Source organism: Bos javanicus, chromosome X (assembly GCF_032452875.1).
Source record: "Bos javanicus breed banteng chromosome X, ARS-OSU_banteng_1.0, whole genome shotgun sequence".
NCBI classification, from domain to species: Eukaryota; Metazoa; Chordata; class Mammalia; order Artiodactyla; family Bovidae; genus Bos; species Bos javanicus.
This window is the reverse complement of record NC_083897.1, coordinates 84,163,070-84,182,744: the sequence shown is the minus strand read 5'-3', so window position 1 is coordinate 84,182,744 and position 19,675 is coordinate 84,163,070. Positions and strand designations below refer to the sequence as shown.

At 38.4% G+C, this 19,675-nt stretch overlaps 1 protein-coding gene across 5 annotated transcripts in view; it reads right to left on the bottom strand.

The window, feature by feature from the left end:
* The window catches only part of OPHN1 (oligophrenin 1), a 635,000-nt gene that overhangs the window by 407,252 nt on the left and 208,073 nt on the right, over positions 1 to 19,675 (bottom strand). For all 5 annotated transcript variants that reach the window (XM_061409853.1, XM_061409851.1, XM_061409855.1 and 2 more), the window contains one exon: positions 18,373 to 18,434. In XM_061409853.1, the coding sequence (XP_061265837.1) occupies positions 18,373 to 18,434 (62 nt within the window). The remainder of the gene's footprint in view (positions 1 to 18,372; positions 18,435 to 19,675) is intronic.

Genomic DNA, 19,675 nt, shown 5'->3' with positions numbered 1-19,675 from the left:
TTTTAAAGTTCCTACCCTACTCCACAATTTATTTACAAAATTACATTAAATCAAGAGAGTAGGGTGTTGGTCCATAATATTTTTCACAGAGCTAGAACATATAATAGACAAAAGTTTCAGAATTTCCAAAACAATCCTGAGAAAAAGAACAAAGCTAGAGACATAACTCATCCAGACTTAAGACAACATTACAAACCTACAGTTATCCAAACAGCATGGTATTGGCACAAATGAAGATCAATAGAAAGGAATATCAATTCATTGGAAGGACTGATGCTGAAGCTGAAGCTTCAAAACTTTGGACACCTGATGCAAACAGCCAACTCATTGTAAAAGACCTTAATGCTGGGAAAGACTGAAGGCAGGAGGAGAAGGGGGTGACAGAGGATGAGATGTTGGATGGCATCACTGATTCAATGGACATGAGATTCAGCAAACTCCAGGACATACTGAAGGACAGGGAAGTCTGGCATGCTGCAGTTCACGGGGGTCACAAAGTCAGATACAACTTAGCTACTGAACAACAACAACAAGAAAAGAATAGAGAGCCCAGAAATAAATCTACAGACACACAGTCAATTAAACTATAACAAAGGATGCAAGAAGAATATACAGTGGATAAAATATAGTATCTTCAATAAGTGCTGTTGGAAAAGCTGGAAAGTTACAAGTAAATCAATGAAATTAGAATGCCCCTCACACTCTATGTAAAAATGAACTCAAAATGGTAAAAAGATCTAAATATAAGACACGACACCATAAAAATTCTAGAAAAGAACATAGGCAAAGCATTCTCTGACATAAATCAGCAATGTTTCCTTAGCTCAGTCTCTGAAAGCAAAATAAATAAAAGCAAAAGTAAACATGAGAGTTAATGAAACTTAAAAGCTCTTGTACAGCAAAGAAATCATCAAACTGAAAAAACAACCTACAGAATAGAAGAAATTATTTGCAAACAATATGAATAACAAGGAGTTAATAGCCGAAATATACAAACAGCTCACACAATTTAATATTAAAAAAATTAAAAAACTAGACAAAAGATGTAAATAGACATTTTTCCAAAGAACTATAGATGGTCAACAGTCACATGAAAAGGTACTAAATATCACTAAATAATTAGAGAAATGCAAATCAAAACCATGAGGTATCACCTCACACATTTGCTGGATCATAGAGAAAGCTAGGGAATGCCAGAAAAACATCTACCTCTGTTTCATTAACTACACAAAAGCCTTTGACTGTATGGATCATAATAAACTGTGGAAAGCTCTTAAAGAGATGGGAATACCAGACCATCTTACCTGTCTCCTGAGAAACCTATATGCAAGTCAAGAAGCAACAGTTAGAACTCTGTATGGAACAACTGGTTGGTTCAAGATTGAGAAAGAAGTACAACAGGGGTACACATGTCTCTTTCAATTCTGGTTTCCTCAGTGTGTATGCCCAGCAGTGGGATTGAAAGAGACACGTGTACCCCAATGTTCATCGCAGCACTGTTTATAATAGCCAGGACATGGAAGCAACCTAGATATCCATCAGCAGAGGAATGGATAAGAAAGCTGTGGTACATATACACAATGGAGTATTACTCAGCCATTAAAAAGAATATATTTGAATCAGTTCTAATGAGGTGGATGAAACTGGAGCCTATTATACAGAGTGAAGTAAGCCAGAAAGAAAAACACCAATTCAGTATACTAACGCATATATATGGAATTTAGAAAGATGGTAACAATAACCCTGTATATGAGACAGCAAAAGAGACACTGATGTATAGAACAGTCTTTTGGACTCTGTGGGAGAGGGAGAGGGTGGGATGATTTGGGGAATGGCATTGAAATACGTATAATATCATATATGAAACGAGTCGCCAGTCCAGGTTCGATGCACGATACTGGATGCTTGGGGCTGGTGCACTGGGACGACCCAGAGGGATGGTATGGGGAGGGAGGAGGGAGGAGGGTTCAGGATGGAAAACACATGTATACCTGTGGTGGATTCATTTTGATATTTGGCAAAACCAATACAATATTGTAAAGTTTAAAAATAAAATTAAATTAAAAAAAATAAGCAAGGTGACAATTAAAAAAAAACAGAAGTACAACAGGGGTGTCTGCTATCACCCTGCTTGTTTAATCCATATGCTGAGCACATCATGAGAAATGCCAAGCTGGATAAGTTGTAAGCTGGAATCAAGATAGGCGGGAGAAAATCAATAACCACAGATATCTGGATGATACCATTCTAATGGCAGAAAGCAAAGAGGAACTAAAGGGTCTCTTGACAAGGGTGAAGGAGGAGAGTGAAAGAGCTGGCTTAAAACTAAATATTAAAAAAACTAGGATCATAGCATCCAACTCCATTACTTAATGGTAAATAGAAGGCAAAAAGTGGAAGTAATGACAGATTATTTTCTTTTGGGGCTCTAAAATCACTGCAGATGGTGACTTAGCTATGAAATCAGAAGACGTTTGCTTCTTGGCAGGAAAACAATGGCAAACCTAGACAGTGTTTTGAAAAGCAGAGACATTATTTTGCTGACAAAGGTCCATATAGTCAAGGCTATGGTCTTCCCAATGTTCATGTATGGTTATGAGAGGTGGACCATAAAGACAGCAGAGCACTGAAGAATTGATGCCTTCCAACTGTGGTGCTGGAGAAGACTCTTGAGAGTTCCTTGGACACCAAGGAGATCAAACTAGTTAATCTTAAGGGAAATCAACCCTGAATACTCATTTAGAAGGACTGATGTTGAAGCTGAATCTCCAATAATTTGGTCATCTGATGTGAACAGTGGACTCATTGGAAAAGTCCCTGATGCTGGAAAAGACTGAGGGCAGAAGGAGAAAAGGACATCAGAGGATGAGATTGCTGGATGGCATCACCAATGTAATGGACATGAACTTGGGCAGACTTTGGGAGATGGTGAGGGACCAGGGGGCTTGGTGTGCTGCAGTCCATGGGGTCGCAAAGAGTCAGACACAAGGGGGCAAGTGAACAACATCACCTCAAACTGGTCAGAATGGTCATCATTAAAAATTCTGCAAATAATAAATACTAGAGAGGAAACAGAGAAAAGGGAGCCCTTACACAGTTTGTGGGAATGTAAAGTGGTGCATCCACTATGGAAAACAGTATGGAGGTTCCTTAAAAAACTAAAAATAGAGCTACCGTATGATCTAGCAATCACACTCCTGTGGATATATCCCCTCAAAAAAAATGAGAATTTAATTCCAAAAGATATATGTACCCCAATGTACATAGCAGCACTATTACAACAGCCAAGACATAGAAACAACCAAGTGCCCATCAATACATGTTTGGCTTAAGAAAATGTGATATATATATATCACATCTTATACATATCATATATATATATATTCATTCTGTGCTTAGTCACTAAATCATGTCTGACTCTTTGCAACCCCATGGATTGTAGCCCATTAGGCTCCTCTGTCCATAGGGATTTTCCAGGCAAGAATAGTGGAGTGGGTTGCTATACCCTCCTCCAAGGGTTCTTCCCAACTCAGGATCGCACTCAGGCCTCCCACATTGCAGTCGGATTCTTTACTGTCTGAGCCACCAGGGAAGCCCATACACATGTGGTATATATATATACTATATGTATGTGTATATATATATATATATATATATATATCATATGTGTATATATAAACATATACACACATATGTATATGTAAGCATAGATTCATACAATGGAATATTGCCATTTGCAGCAACAGGGATGGACCTAGAGATAACCATACTAAGTGAAGTAAGCCAGACAAGTATCATATAATATCATTTACATGTGGAAGCTAAAAAATAATACAAGTGAATGTATATACAAAACAGAAACACACTCACAGACATAAAAAGTAAATTTACAATTACCAAAGGGGAACAGGAGGGGAGGAGGATTAAGAATATAGAATTAACACACACAAACTACTATACCTAAAATAGATAAGCAATGAGGATTTACTGTATAGCAAATGGAACTATATTCAACATCTTGTAATATCTGATAATAGAAAATAATTTTAATATCTATGTATCTGAATCATGGACTTGCCCATTGGCTTGGGAGTAGAGAATCCACCTGCAATACAGAAGACATGGGTTCAGTCCCTGATTCAGGAAGATCCCCTGGAGAAAGAAATAATACACTCCAGGATTCTTGCCTGGGAAATCCCATGGACAAAGGAGCTTGACAGGCTACAGTCCATGGGGTCACAAAAGATTCAGACATGACTAAGTGACTAAACAAGAGCAACATATATCTGACACAATATTTAAGTTAACTATATTTCAATATTTTTTAATTTTGCAAAAAAAATGTATAATATTGCTGAAGAAATAGACAAATACATCAATGGAAGAGAACAGAGCCCAGATATAGATTCACACAAAAATAATTCATTGACCTTTGCCAAAGAAGCTAAAGTAATTCAATGGAGAAAGGACACTCTTTTCAGAAATAGTGATGAAACAACCAGATATCCACATTTAAAAAAAAAAAATCTGGATACAATCCTTAAGGTTTCTCAAGAATTAGCTCAAAAGGGGGAAAAGGTCGGAAAAAGATGGCAGAGGAGTAAGATAGGGAGATGGTCAGCCTCCCCACAAATACATCAAAAACTCAATAAGATATGAATCTCCTACAAAGCAACCTCTAGGCGACAGCAGAAGACCCCAGGCCTCCAGGGGGCAGGCTAAGCTCCCTGGAATGAGGTAGGAGAGAAGATGGAGACATAAAAAGGGAAAAGGCACAGAACATCTGGACGGGAGCTTGTTGCACCGAAAGAGGGAGGGAGGAATTCTGAAACAGCGGCAGTTGCCATGAGCTGGGAGGAAACCTCATTGTGGGGAGGGGTATCTGCACAATCTCAGAAGGCTGGGCAAAGCAGAGACTTGGAGATTGGAGAACAAAGAAGGCTGCACTTCTCAGCCCATAGACAGCTCACAGACTGTGGCCCCAACCAGACAACAGGCTCAGGGAACTGAAACAAGCCCACAGAAGCCCTGTGGTGCAGAGGGCAGGCCCAGGGTGCCAAGAGAGGCATGGCATACAAACCTCTATAGCACACACAAACCTCACAGCATAGAGAGCAGGCCCAGGGAACCAAAAGAACACACAAGTCCTGCGACATAGAGGTCAGGTGTCGGGAGCCACGTTAGGCATTACTGACAAAATGGAGGCATGGCCCCGACCCCCTCTCCTCATCCCGCAGGCATGGTCCCGGGATGAAGGAGTTAGTTCTTGTAATTCTGACTTGTTCTTTCCTTTCTTTGGTTGACTTGGCTGGAAAGAATGTTAAGGTGCTTATTGTTCTTGGGAGGAGCATGAGAAGGCACAAAGCCTTCTGCAGTTGTGCCCAGAGAATAATCTATAAAGTAACCATTGACATTTGTTCAAGGATCTTTACAAAGAATGTTCCAGGATGAGCATGTAGGCCACAACTTGAGGCCATGGGAAGGACTGTTATCTGAGACCTGTTTGTGAGGGAAATATTTATGACAAAAGAAGTTTGCTGAGTTTAGGGTTGAGGAGTAATTAAGAATAGTTAGAAGCTAAAAGTTTAAGGAATGTTGTAGTGTTAGCATATTTTACTATAGTTTATAGAGATTAGGAATTTTAGAGATATTAATAGCTAGAAGACTTTTTAGGAGATAGTGATCTTAGGATGCTAGGGGCAAACAGGATTTAGAAAGATAAGAAATAAACTGAGGAATGTAGCATGAGTTACAATGTAATCACAAGTTAAGTATAGGACACATAAGAGGAAGTAGATAATAGTAAAGCCGATTCTGAGAGAATCACTGAAGCAGGAACTCTATTTGTAGGGCAATGATGATTTCTGGAGACAATAAATCTGGGTGGGGGAAACTAAAAATGTCAAACCTCTGACCTAATGCTTTTGTCAAAGTATAAAAGAAAACCTAAAGCTTGAAATAAACATGTAGCCCCGCACCTTGAGTCAGAGGCTACATCATTGTCCATCGACACCACTCACCGCTTCAGGCTGATTCCCTGGCTGCTGGAGCTGGAGTCTGGCAGGCAGGCCAAGTGAGACGGGACAAGTGCACACAGGTCCACCCCCACCTGCTCCACGCAGAGAATGGGCCCAAGACAAGTGCACACAATACTCACGACATAGAGGGTGGGTCCAGTGAACCAAGCAAATGCACACAAGCCATGTGACATATAGGACAACCTCAGGGGACTGAGGGAAGCCCATACACATCTCCGTGATGCAAAGGGAAGGGTCAGGGAGCAAAGAAAAGATCCATACATGCCCCGACCTAGCAAGCTTTGGTCTGCTATTCAAGGCAAGACCAGGAAACGGAAGCACCAGTGAAGATTCCAGGAACAAGTAGGGGGCTGGTGACGGTAAAAATATCCTGAGAGGGCCACTTCAAAACAGCTGTAGAAATAGATGTGTCTAACACTGACAAAGCCAGAAGGATTGTTCAAAGGTATACTGAACTGACAGATATTCCCCAAACCAACCAATGTACACTGCACTGCCCTTCAGAGAGACGAGGTCCAGCTCCATCAACCAGAAAAACACAGGCACAAGCTCCCCCAACCAGGAAAACATCACAGGACACTAATCCAACCCCATCCATGGGGGCAGACTCCACAACCAAGAAGAACTACCATCTTGAGAACTTTTTTTTTCTTATGAATCACACTGTTTATTCCCCCTACATACTTCCATGTTCACATTACCCTTTTGCAATGCTGTGGAGTTTTCCTCTTTGTTTTTCTTGTTAAAAAAACTTCTTTTTAAGATTTTTTTCACCATTTTTTGTGATTTTTGTGATTTCGTTTTTGATATGTTTGACTGCTTTTCTTAAACTTCTTTACCAGCTGTAGCTATTCCTGAATATATATAAACCTTTGTCACATGTGTCTATTTATCTTTGCTTTGCTATTTTTTCTCTTTTATTTACCCTGTCTTCCATGCCCTTCCTTTTCTCTTTTCTCTCCCTTCTTCTATTTCTTTTCTCTTTCTCTTCTCCCTTTTTTCCTTCCTTCATTCTTTCTTTTTGCATCATGCAATTTAAATTGTTGTGCTATCTTTGCTATATTCGCCAGTTGGCACTCTGCCCAGGCTCAGCTTTAAAATACTGAACCTTAGTGAGCTCTGCTTTTATTTGGGCATTATCAACTTTGGTTTCCCTTGTTCACTAAGTCAGTCACCTGTACTCTTTTCTTTAGAATATTTTGGTTATAACTGTGTGTGTGGAACTATGTATGTGTCCCATTATTTCTGTAATTACCTGCTTGATCTGCTTGATCTCCTCCAATTAGAACACAGGCACAAGTCACCCCTAACAAAAAGTCAATGCAAACCACTCAACCAACCTTTCTCTCCAAGGGCAAAAACCAAAAGGAAGAAGGAATACAATTCTAAAACCTGTGAAAAGAAGACTTCAAATGGAACAAGTTGGAAAAAGCATGGAAAGACAGAGGAATAGAGAACAAATGAACGAATACGGTAGAAACTCACAAGAAAAAAATAAATGAAGAGGAAATAGGCAATCTACTTGGAAGGGAATACAGAACAATGACAGTAAAGATGTTCCAAAGACTTGAAAATAGAATGGAGAAAATGCAGTTAATACAGTTAATACAATCACCAAGGACGTAGAAAAAAAATAAAGAATAAACAAACAGATAATGAATAACACAATTACTGAAGTTAAAATATTCTAGAAGGAACCAATAGCAGAATAACTGAGGCAGAAGAATGGATAAGTGAGCTGGAGGACAGAATGGTGGAAATAACTGCTGAAGAGCAGAATAAAGGAAAAAGAATGAAAAGAATTGAGGGTATTCTCAGAGACATTTGGGACAGCAATAAATGCACCAATACTCGAAATATAGGTGTCCCAGAGTGAAAAGGAAAGAAAGAAAGGCACTGAGAAATATTTTTGAAGAAATTATAGTTGAAAACTTCCCCAACATGGGAAAGGAAATAGTCAATTAAGTCCAAGAATCACAGAGAGTCCCTTAGAGGATAAACCCAAGGAGAAACACATCGAGACACATATCAATCAAGCTAACAGAGATTAAACACAAAGAAAGAATATTAAAAGCAGCAAGGGAAAAGCAACATACAAGGGAAAACCCATGTGATAAACAGTGGATCATTTACCAGAAACTCTGTAGGCCAGAAGAGTATGGCAGTATATATTTAAAGTACTGAAAGAAAAAAATCTACAACCAAGATTACTATACCTGGCAAAGATCTCATTCAAAATTGATGGAGAAACCAAAAGCTTCACAGATAAGCCAAAGTTAAGACAGTTTAGCACCACCAAACCATCCTTACAACAAATACTAAAGGGACTTACATAACCAGCAAACACAAAAGAAAGGAAAGACCTACAAAAACAAACCCAAAACAATTAAGAAAATGCCAATGGGAACATATAATGCACAAATCAAAACATACAAAATGACTGAATGGATATAGAAACAAGACTCATATATATGTTGTCTACAAGAGACCCACTTTAGACCTAAAGTAAAAGGATGAAAATAAAAGCATGAAAAAAGATATTCCATGAGAATGGAAACCAAAAGAAAGCTGGAGTGGAAATCCTTAATTCAGACAAAACAGACTTATTACAAGAGGTAAAGAAAGACATAATAATCAAGGATATAATGATAAAGGGATCAATCCAAGAAGACATAACAATTGTAAAGATGTATGCGCCCAACACAGGAGCATCTCAATACAGAAGGCAACCACTAATAAGCATAAGAGGGGAAACTGACAGCAACACAGTGATAGCAGAGGACTTAAACACCTCACTTATACCCATGGACAGATCATCAAAACAGAATCAATAAGGAAACACAAACCTTAAATGAAACATTAGACCAAATGGACGCAATTGGCATCTTTAGGATTTTACATCCAAATGTAGGATACACTTTCTTCTCAAGTGCATATAGCACATTCTTCAGGATACACCATATCTTGGGCCACAAATCAAGCCTCAGTAAATTTATGAAAACTGAAATTGTATCAAGTATTTTCTCTGACCACAACACTGAGACTAGATATCAACTACAGAAAAAAAAAAAAAAAGCTGAAAAAACACAAACTCATGGAGATTAAACAATACATTACTAATAACAAAGATGTTACTGAAGAAATAAGAATGGAAATCAAAAGATTTCTAGAACAAATGGAAACGAAAACATGACGAGCCAAAAACTACGAAGTTCAGCAAAATCAGTTCTAAGAGGGAAGTTTATAGTAATACAATCCTACCTTAAGAAACAAGAAAAGCATTGAATAGACAACCTAATTCTACATCGAAAGCTGCTGGAAAAAGAACAAGAAACCACAAGTTAATCAAAAGGAAAGAAATAATAAAGATTAGAGCAGAAATAAATGACAAAGAAATAAAGGAAGCAAGCAAAAGTTAATAAAACTAAAAGCCGGTTCATTGAGAAGATAAAATTGACAATTTACTCGCCAGACTCATCAAGAAAAACAGGGAGAAAAATCAAATTAAAAAATAGAAATGAAAAGGAGAGGTTATAACAGACAACACAGAAATACAAAGGATCATGAGAATATTATGAGCAATTATATGCTAATAAAATGGACAACCTACAGGAAATGGACAGATAATCAGAACAGTTCAACCTCCCAAGACTGAATCAGAAATAAATACAAATTATGGACAAGGCAATTACAAATACTGAAATCAAAACTGTGATCAAAATTCTCCCAGGAAGCAAAAACCCAGGGGCAGATGGCTTCACAGGAGAATTCTTTCATACATTTAAAGAAGCACTAATGCCTATTTTTCTGAAACTATTCCAAAAAATTGCAGAGGAAGGAACACATCCAAACTCATTCTACAAGGCCAAAATCACCCTGATAACAAAATCAGGCAAAGGCAATACACACAAAAAAAGAACACTTCAGGCCAATATCACTGATGAACATAGATTCACTCCTCAACAAAATTCTAGCAAACAGAATTCAACAACACATTAAAAAGCTCATACACCATGACAAAGTTGGGTTTATTCCAGAGATGCAAGGATTCTTCAATATACACAAATCAATCAATGTGAACCACTATATAAAAAAATTGAAAGATAAAATCATATGAAAATCTCAATAGATGCATAAAAAGTCTTTGACACAATTCACCACCAATTTATGATTAAAATGCATCAAAAAATGGGCAAAGAAAGAACCTACCTCAACATAGTAAAGATCACATATGATAAGCCCACAGAAAACATTCTCAGTGATGAAAAACTGAAAGTATTCCCTCTAAGATCAGGAATAAGACAAGGGTGTCCACTCTCACCACTATTATTCAACATAATTTTGCCTAGCTATGGCAATTAGAGAAGAAATAGAAATAAAAGGAATCCGGATCGGAAAAGAAGAGGCAAAGCTCTCACTGTTTGCAGATGACATGATACTATACATAGAAAAGCCAAAAGAAATTATCAGAAAATTACTAGAGCTAATCAGTGAATGTAGCAAAGTCGTGGGATACAGGGTCAATACACAGAAATCACCTGCATTCTTATATACTAACAATGAAAAATCAGAGAGAGGAATTAAGGAATCAATCCCATTCACCACTGCAACAAAAAGAATAAAATATCTAAGAATAAAACCTACCTAAGGAGACAAAAGAACTATATATCAAAAATTATAAGATACTAATGAATGAAATCAAAGATGACATAAACAGATGGAAAAACATTCTATGTTCCTGGGTAAGAAGATCTACATTGTGAAAATAACTATACTACCAAATTCAATCTACAAATGTAATGTGTTTCCTATCAAATTACCAATGGCATTTTTAAAGAACTAGAACAAAAAAGTTCACAATTCATACAGAAACACAAAAAAGCCCAAATACCCAAAGCAGTTTTGAGACCAAAGAATGGAGGTGGAGCAATCAACCTTTCTGACTTCAGACTATACTACAAAGCTACAATCATCAAGACAGTATGGCACTGGCACAAAAGCAGAAATATGTAACAATGGAGCAAGATAAATAGCCCATGCACCAATGGGTATCTTATTTTTGACAAAGGAGGCAAGAATATACAATGGGGCAAAGATAGCTTCTTCAATAAGTGCTGCTGGGAAAACTGTTCAGCTACATGTAAAACAATGAAATTAGAACACTTTTGAATGCCATACAGAAAGATAAACTCAAAATGACTTAAAGACCTAAAAGTAAGACCAGAAACTATAAAACTCTTAAGGAAAACACAGGCAGAATACTTGACAACATGATCAAAGCAAGATCCTCTATGACTCACCTCCTAGAGTAAGAGAAATAAAAATAAAGGTAAACAAGTGGGACCTAATTAAACTTAAAAGCTTTGGTAGAGCAAAGGAAGCTAAAAATAAGGTGAAAAGACAACCCCCCAAAATGGGAGAAAATAATAGCAAAGGAAATAACTGACAAAGAATTAATTTCAAAAATATACTATCAACTCATATATAACTCAATACCAGAAAAACAAACAGCCCAATCAAAAAGTGGGAAAATGTCTCAAAAGAGACATATCTCTTTAGAGAGACATTTCTCCAAAGAAGACGCACAGATAGCTAATAAAGACATGAAAAGATGCTCAACATCACTCGTTATTAGAGAAATGCAAATCAAATGCATTTCTCATTATTAGAGAAATGCTAATGAGAGAAATCAGAGAAATTTAGAGAAACTAGAAAAATCACTCGTTATTACAGAAATGCAAATAAAAACAACATTATGAGATACCACCACACACCAGTCAAAATAGTCATCATGAAAAGGTCTATAAAGAATAAATGCTGGAGGGGGTGTGGAGAAATGCAGATTGATACAGCCACTATGGAAGACAGTATGGGGATTCCCTAAAAAATCAAGAATAAAACCACCATGTGACCCAGCAATCCCATTACTAGGCATATACCCTGAGGAAACCAAAATTGTAGAAGACACATGTATCCCAATGTTTACTGCACCACAATTTACAATAGCTAGAACACAGAAGCAACCTAAATATCCATTTATATTTAGAAGCTGCGGTATATACATACAATGGAATATTCAGTTCAGTTTAGTTCAGTCTCTCAGTCATGTTTGACTCTTTGTGACCCCATGAATTTCAGCAAGCCAGGCCTCCCTGTCCATTACCAACTCCCAGAGTTCACTCAGACTCACATCTATCGAGTCAGTGATGCCATCCAGCCATCTCATCCTCTGTCATCCCCTTCTCCTCCTGCCCCCAATCCCTCCCAGCATCAGAGTCTTTTCCAATGAGTCAACTCTTCCCATGAGGTGGCCAAAGTACTGGAGTTTCAGCTTTAGCATCATTCCTTCCAAAGAAATCCCAGGGCCGATCTCCTTCAGAATAGACTGGTTGGATCTCCTTGCAGTCCAAGGGACTCTCAAGAGTCTTCTCCAACACCACAGTTCAAAAGCATCAATTCTTTGGCGCTCAGCTTTCTTCACAGTCCAACTCTCACATCCATACATGACCACAAGAAAAACCATAGCCTTGACTAGATGGACCTTTTGGCAAAGTAATGTCTCTGCTTTTCAATATGCTATCTAGGTTGGACATAACTTTTCTTCCAAGGAGTACGCGTCTTTTAATTTCATGGCTGCAGTCACCATCTGCAGTGATTTTGGAGCCCAGAAAAATAAAGTCTGACACTGTTTCCACTGTTTCCCCATCTATTTCCCATGAAGTGATAGGACCGGACGACATGATCTTCGTTTTCTGAATGTTGAGCTTTAAGCCAACTTTTTCACTCTCCTCTTTCACTTTCATCAAGAGGCTTTTGAGTTCCTCTTCACTTTCTGCCATAAGGGTGGTATCATCTGCATATCTGAGGTTATTGATATTTCTCCCAGCAATCTTGATTCCAGCTTGTGCTTCTTCCAGTCTAGCGTTTCTCATGATGTACTCTGCATACAAGTTAAATAAACAGGGTGATAATATACAGCCTTGACGTATTCCTTTTCCTATTTGGAACCAGTCTGTTGTTCCATGTCCAGTTCTAACTGTTGCTTCGTGACCTGCATACAAATTTCTCAAGAGGCAGGTCAGGTAGTCTGGTATTCCCATCCCTTTCAGAATTTTCCACAGTTTATTGTGATCCTCACAGTCAAAGGCTTTGGCATAGTCAATAAAGCAGAAATAGATGTTTTTCTGGAACTCTCTTGCTTTTTCCATGATCCAGTGGATGTTGGCAATTTGGCCTCTGGTTCCTCTGCCTTTTGTAAAACCAGTTTGAACATCGGGAAGTTCACGGGTCACATATTGCTGAAGCCTGGCTTGGAGAATTTTCAGCATTATTTTAAAAGCGTGTGAGATGAGTACAATTGTGCGGTAGTTTGAGCATTCTTTGGCATTGCCTTTCTTTGGGATTGGAATGAAAACTGACCTTTTCCAGTCCTGTGGCCACTGCTCAGTTTTCCAAATTTGCTGGCATATTGAGTGCAGCACTTTCACAGCATCATCTTTCAGGATTTGAAATAGCTCAACTGGAATTCCATCACCTCCTCTAGCTTTGTTCGCAGTGATGCTTTCTAAGGCCCACTTGACTTCACATTCCAGCATATCTGGCTCTAGGTGAGTGATCACATCGATCGTGATTATCTGGGTCATGAAGATCTTTTTTGTACAGTTCTTCTGTGTATTCTTGCCACCTCTTCTTAATTTTCTGCTTCTGTTAGGTCCATACCATTTCTGTCCTTTATCAAGCCCATCTTTGCATGAAATGTTCCCTTCGTATCTTTAATTTTCTTGAAGAGATCTCTAGTCTTTCCCATTCTGTTGTTTTCCTCTATTTCTTTGCATTGATCGCTGAGGAAGGCTTTCTTATCTCTTCTTGTTATTCTTTGGAACTCTGCATTCAGATGCAATATTACTCAGTCGTAAAAAGGTATGCATTTGAGTCAGTTCTAATAATGTGGACATACCTAGAGCCTATTAAGCAGAGTGAAATAAGTCAGAAAGAGAAATATAAATATCCTATACTAAGGCATATATATGGAATCTAGAAAGATGGTACTGATGAATTTATTTGCAGGGCAGCAATGGAGAAACAGACATAGAGAACAGACTTATGCACATGAGGGAAGGGGAGGAGGGAGAGGGTGAGATTTATAAAAAGAGTAACATGAAAACCTACAATATCATATGTAAAATAGATAGCCAATGGGAATTTGTTGTATGGCTCAGCGAACTCAAACAGGGGCTCTGTACAATCTGGAAGGGTGGGATTGGGAGGGAAATGGGAGGGACATCCATGAGGGAGGGGATGTGGGTATACTTATGGCTGATTCTTGTTGATGTTTAACAGAAAATATAATTATATAAAGCAATGACCCTTCAATTTTTTTAAAAAAGAAAGCAAACAAAAAAAGAATTAGTTCAAAAGAGATCATAGACCTAAATGTATACATAATTATAAAACTCCTACAAGATCTTGTGCCAGTGCACAAGTGTGTCCAATTCTCTGTGACCCTTTGGATTGTAGCCCATGAGGCTCCTCAACACGTGGAATTTTTCAGGCAAGAATATTGGCATGGGTTACCATTTCCTCCTCCAGGGCAATTTCCCAACCCAGGGATTGAACATGCATCTCCTGTATTTCCTGTATTACAGGCAGATACTCTACCCACTGAGCCTTAGGGAAGCCTTACAAAATAACAAATGAAACCATATAGATGAGTTTTTGTTTGGTAATGCCTTTTTAGATACAACCCCAAAAGCATGATTGATGAAGGACCTGATAAAATGGGCTTCATTCAAATTCAAAATTTCGGCTCTGCAAAAGACTTTCTAAAAAAATGAAAAGATAAGCCACAGATTGGAATATTTTGTGCAAAGAACATTTCTGATAAAGGACTGACATCCGAAATATACAAAGAAATCTTAAAACTTAACAATAGCAAAGAAAACAATTAAGGCAAAGAGTTGAACACTACTGAGAGACTTTCACTTTCAAGAAGTAGGCCAAAGATGTGAACACGTCCCTCATGAAAGATGATGTATAGACAGCAAATAAGCATATGCAAATATGTTCCAAATCAAATGTCATCAGGAAAAAGCAAATTACAACAGCAAATATATACTATTATACACAAAGGAACATTTCATATGAGGATGGGCATGATAAACGACGGAAACGATAAGTACCTAACAGAAGCAGAAGACATTAAGAAAAGGTAACAGGAATACACAGAAAAACTAAAAAAAAGTCTTAATGACCCAGATAACCACAATGGTGTGGTCACTCACTCAGAGCCACAAATCTTGGAGTGTGAAATCAAGTGGCCTCAGGAAGCATTACTATGAACAATCCTAGTGGAAGCAATGGAATTACAGCTGAGCTATCTTAAATCCTGAACAATGATGCTGTTAAAGTGCTGCATTCAATATGTCAGCAAATTTGGAAAACCTACTGGTGGCCACAAGACTACTGGAAAAGGTCAATTTTCATTCCAACTGCAAAGAAGGGCAATGCTAAAGAACGTTCAAACTACTGTACAATTACACTCATTTCACATGTTAGCTATGTAATGATCAAAATCCTTCAAGCTAAGTTTCAGCAGTATGTGAACCGAGAACTTCCAGATGTACAAACTGGATTTACAAAAGGCAGAGGAACCACAGATTGAATTGTCAACATTTGCTGGATCATAAAGAAAGCAAGGGAAGTCCACAATAATACCTACTTCTGCTTCATTGACTACACGAAAGTCTTTGACTGTGTGGACAACAACAAACCATGGAAAATTCGTAAAGAGATGGGAATACCAGACCAGCTAACCTGTCTCATGAGAAACTGGTATGCAGGTCAATAAGCAACAATTAGAACCAGACATAGAAAAATGGACTGGTTCAACATTGGGAAAAGAGTATCTCAAGGCTGTATATTGTCACCCTGCTTATTTAACATGTATGCAGAGTACCTCATGCGAAATGCTAGACTGGATAAAACACAAATTAGAATCAAGATTGTTGGGAGAAATATCAATGACCTCAAATATGCAGATGATACCACCAATGGCAAAAACTGAAGAGGAATTAAAGAGATTCTTGATGAGGGTAAAAGAGGAGAGTGAAAAGCTGGCTTAAAACTCAACATTCAAAACACTAAGATCATGGCATCTGGTCCCATCACTTGCTGGCAAATAGAAGAGAGAAAAGTAGAAGCAGTGACAGATTTTATTTTCTTTGGCTCCAAAATAACTGTGGGTGGTGATTACAGCCATGAAATTAAAAGACACATGGTCTTTGGAAAGAAAGCTATGATAAACCTAGACAGTGTACTAAAAATCAGCAACTTCACTTTGCCAACAGAAATCTGTATAGCCAAAGCTATGGCTTTTCCAGTAGTAATGTACAGATGTGACAGTTGGACCATAAAGAAGAAAGAGTGCTGAAGAATTAATACCTTCAAATTCTAGTCCTGGAGAAGACTCTTCAGAGTCCTTTGGGCTGCACAGAGATCAAACCTTGCAGTTAATCATAAAGGAAATCAACCCTGAATATTCACTGGAAAGACTGAAGCCGAAGTTCAAGCTCCAATACTTTGGCCACCCGAAGCAAAGAGCCAACTCGTTGGAAAAGAACTTAATGCTGGGAAATTTTGAAAGCAGAAGAAGGGGGCGGCAACAGAAGATGAAATAGTTAGATAGCATCATCGACTCAATGGACATGAGTTTGGGCAAGCTCCAGGAGATAGTAAAGGACAGGGAAGTCTGGCACGCTGCAGTCCATGGAGTCACAAAGAGCTGAACATGACTTAGCAACTAAACAACAACAAAAATACATATTAGAGAGGATGAAATCCAAATCACAGCCAACATCAAAAGCTTGCAATAATGTGCAGCAACAAGAACTGTCATTCATGGCTGGTGAGATTGCAAAATGGTACAGCCAATTTGGAAAACAGTTTGGCAGTTTTTTACAAATCTAGCCCTACTCATCACACAATCTAGAAATTGTATCCCTTAGAATTTACTGAAAAGAGCTGAAAATTTATATCCACATAAAAATCTGTACACAGATGTGTATGGAAGTTTTTTCATAATTGCCAAAACTTGGGAGTAACCAATATATTCTTCATAAGGTGAAACGATGAAGAAACCATGGCACATCCATATAATGGAATATTTACTATAATATACGCATACATAATATTCACTGACCAAAAAAAACGAGTTATGAAGCCATGAAAAGACATAGAGGAACTTTAAATGCATGTTGCTAAGTCAAAGAAACCAATCTGAAAAAGCTATATTATACAACTCCAATTATATGACATTCTAGAAAAGGCAAAACACAGTAAAAAGATAAGTGTCTGTCAGGGGTTTGGGTGTCAGAAAAGGTAGGGGGAATCACAGGAGATTTTTAGGGTAGTGAAAATATTCTGTATGATGAAACTTTGATGTTGTATATACGTCATTAAGCATTTTTCAAAAGTGATAAAATATTCAACACAAAAATTGAACCCTAAAGTAACTATGGACTTGAGCTAATAATATTGTGTTGCAAGTTGTTAATAATAAGGGAAACCACACATGCAAGATGTTAATAAGGGAAACTATATGGGGAGTGGTGGCAAGGAGAAATGGAGTACAGTTTACCTTTGAACAGTGCAAGTGTTAAGGGCATAAGCCCCAACCCTGAGCAGTCAAAACTCTGCATATAGCTTTACAGTCAGTCCTCCAGTATCTGAGGTTCTGTACCCATAGATTCAACCAAAGTCACATCATGTAGTACTGTAGTATTCATTGAAAAGTACCTACATATAAGTGGACTCACAGAGCTCAAACACATGTTCAAAGGGCAACTGTATAAGAAATCTCTGTATTTTCACTCAATTTTTCTACAAAACTAAACATGCTCTAAATACCAAGTCTATTAATATTAATGAATGAGATTTTAAATGTAAGGAAAAAAGTTATCACATAGATATAAAAAAAAACTATCACATGTCTAAATGTAAACATATAAATATAAACTCATTATTTCTAAAAGCAGATAAACACAAATAGATAATTTAAGAACACTAAATACCACATTTTTTGTCAATATGTTCAACAGCCAAATTTAATGTCCTCTCAAGTCTTATCTCACTGAAATGAATAGAGTGATATCCCTTTAAACTCTCAGAATGGGAACTTGAGATAGAATAATCAAATCAAATTCCAGTCTTTATAGTACCCAGGTAGTAATGAGACAGAAACTCAAACAAAAAAGCAACACTCCAACCAATGAGGACAGAAAAAAAATGTCCAAAGTCAGCCATGATCGTGGCTCCAGGCCAAGTGTTAATGACCTACCATCATCATCCTCTCGTTTTCTACTTCGTTGAGCAATTCAGCAAATTCTTTGAAGGATTCAGCTGAAAGGACAGAATAAAAGATAAACCAAATTAATTATGGTACTTGATAGGCAAGTGGGCAGAGGTTAAGGGAAAAGAGGTAGAAACCAGTGCCACAACCCAATGGCATCACTACATGAAGGTGTCAAATCTAAGGACAAAAGAAGAAAAGTTCAGTACCTATTCAATTCAATACTGATTTCCTTTTTCCTTCTCTTTTCTTGGGGGAATGCTCCTACCTCAGCTTTTACCTGCAGTTTTATTGATATATAGTTGACATATAACATTCTGTATACTTAAAGTGACTTTGACAAGTGCTAAAAAAATAAATAAAAGTTAAACATATAGTTATCATATGATTCAGCAATTCCATGCCTGGGTATATTCGCAAAAGAAGTGAAAAAATAGGTGGGGAGGAGCCAAGATGGCGGAGGAGTAGGACGGGGAGAACACTTTCTCCCCCACAAACTCATCAAAAGAGCATTTAAACGTCGAGTAAATTCCACAAAACAACTTCTGAATGCCGGCAGAGGACATCAGGCACCCAGAAAAGCAACCCAACTCTTCGAAAGGAGGTAGGAAAAAATATTAAAAACAAAAAAAAGAGACAAAAGAGGGAGGGACGGAGTTCCGTCCCGGGAAGGGAATCTTAAAAAGAGAGAAGTTTCCAAACATCAGGAAACCTTCTCACTGCCGAATCTGTGCCGAGCTTTGGAAGCACAGAGGGCAACATAACAGGGAGAAAAAATAAATAAACAATTAAAACTCGCAGATTGCGAGCCCTACGGTAACTCCCCCAGCAGAGAAGCAGCGCAGACGCCTGCATCCGCCATTAGCGAATCGGGCCTGGGCAGGGAGGCGCGGCGTGGGCTGCATCGCTGAGAGTAAGAATCTGGCCTGAATACCCTGAGCGCTATCTGAGCGAAATAATTTGGGCTAGCAAACCAGACTGTGGGATACCTACCACGCGAAAAGCCAGCCCTAACCTAAGACCGCCAGGCCCGCGCACGGAACAAAGGACTGAACAGAGATAGCCGGCTGCAGATCTTCCCCCTCCGGTGACAGGCAGCCAGAGCCGGAAGGGGGCAATCGCAGCCCCAGAGAGACATTATCTATAAAATTGTAAGCAGGCTTCTTTGCTAACTAAAACTTCTTGGGGGTCTGGACGGTCAACATCTGCCTGAGAAGGTGCGCCGGTTTTACATCCAGATAACCGAGTGGCGGGGAGGCGATAAGTCGCAGCATTGGCGCTCGCCTGGGAA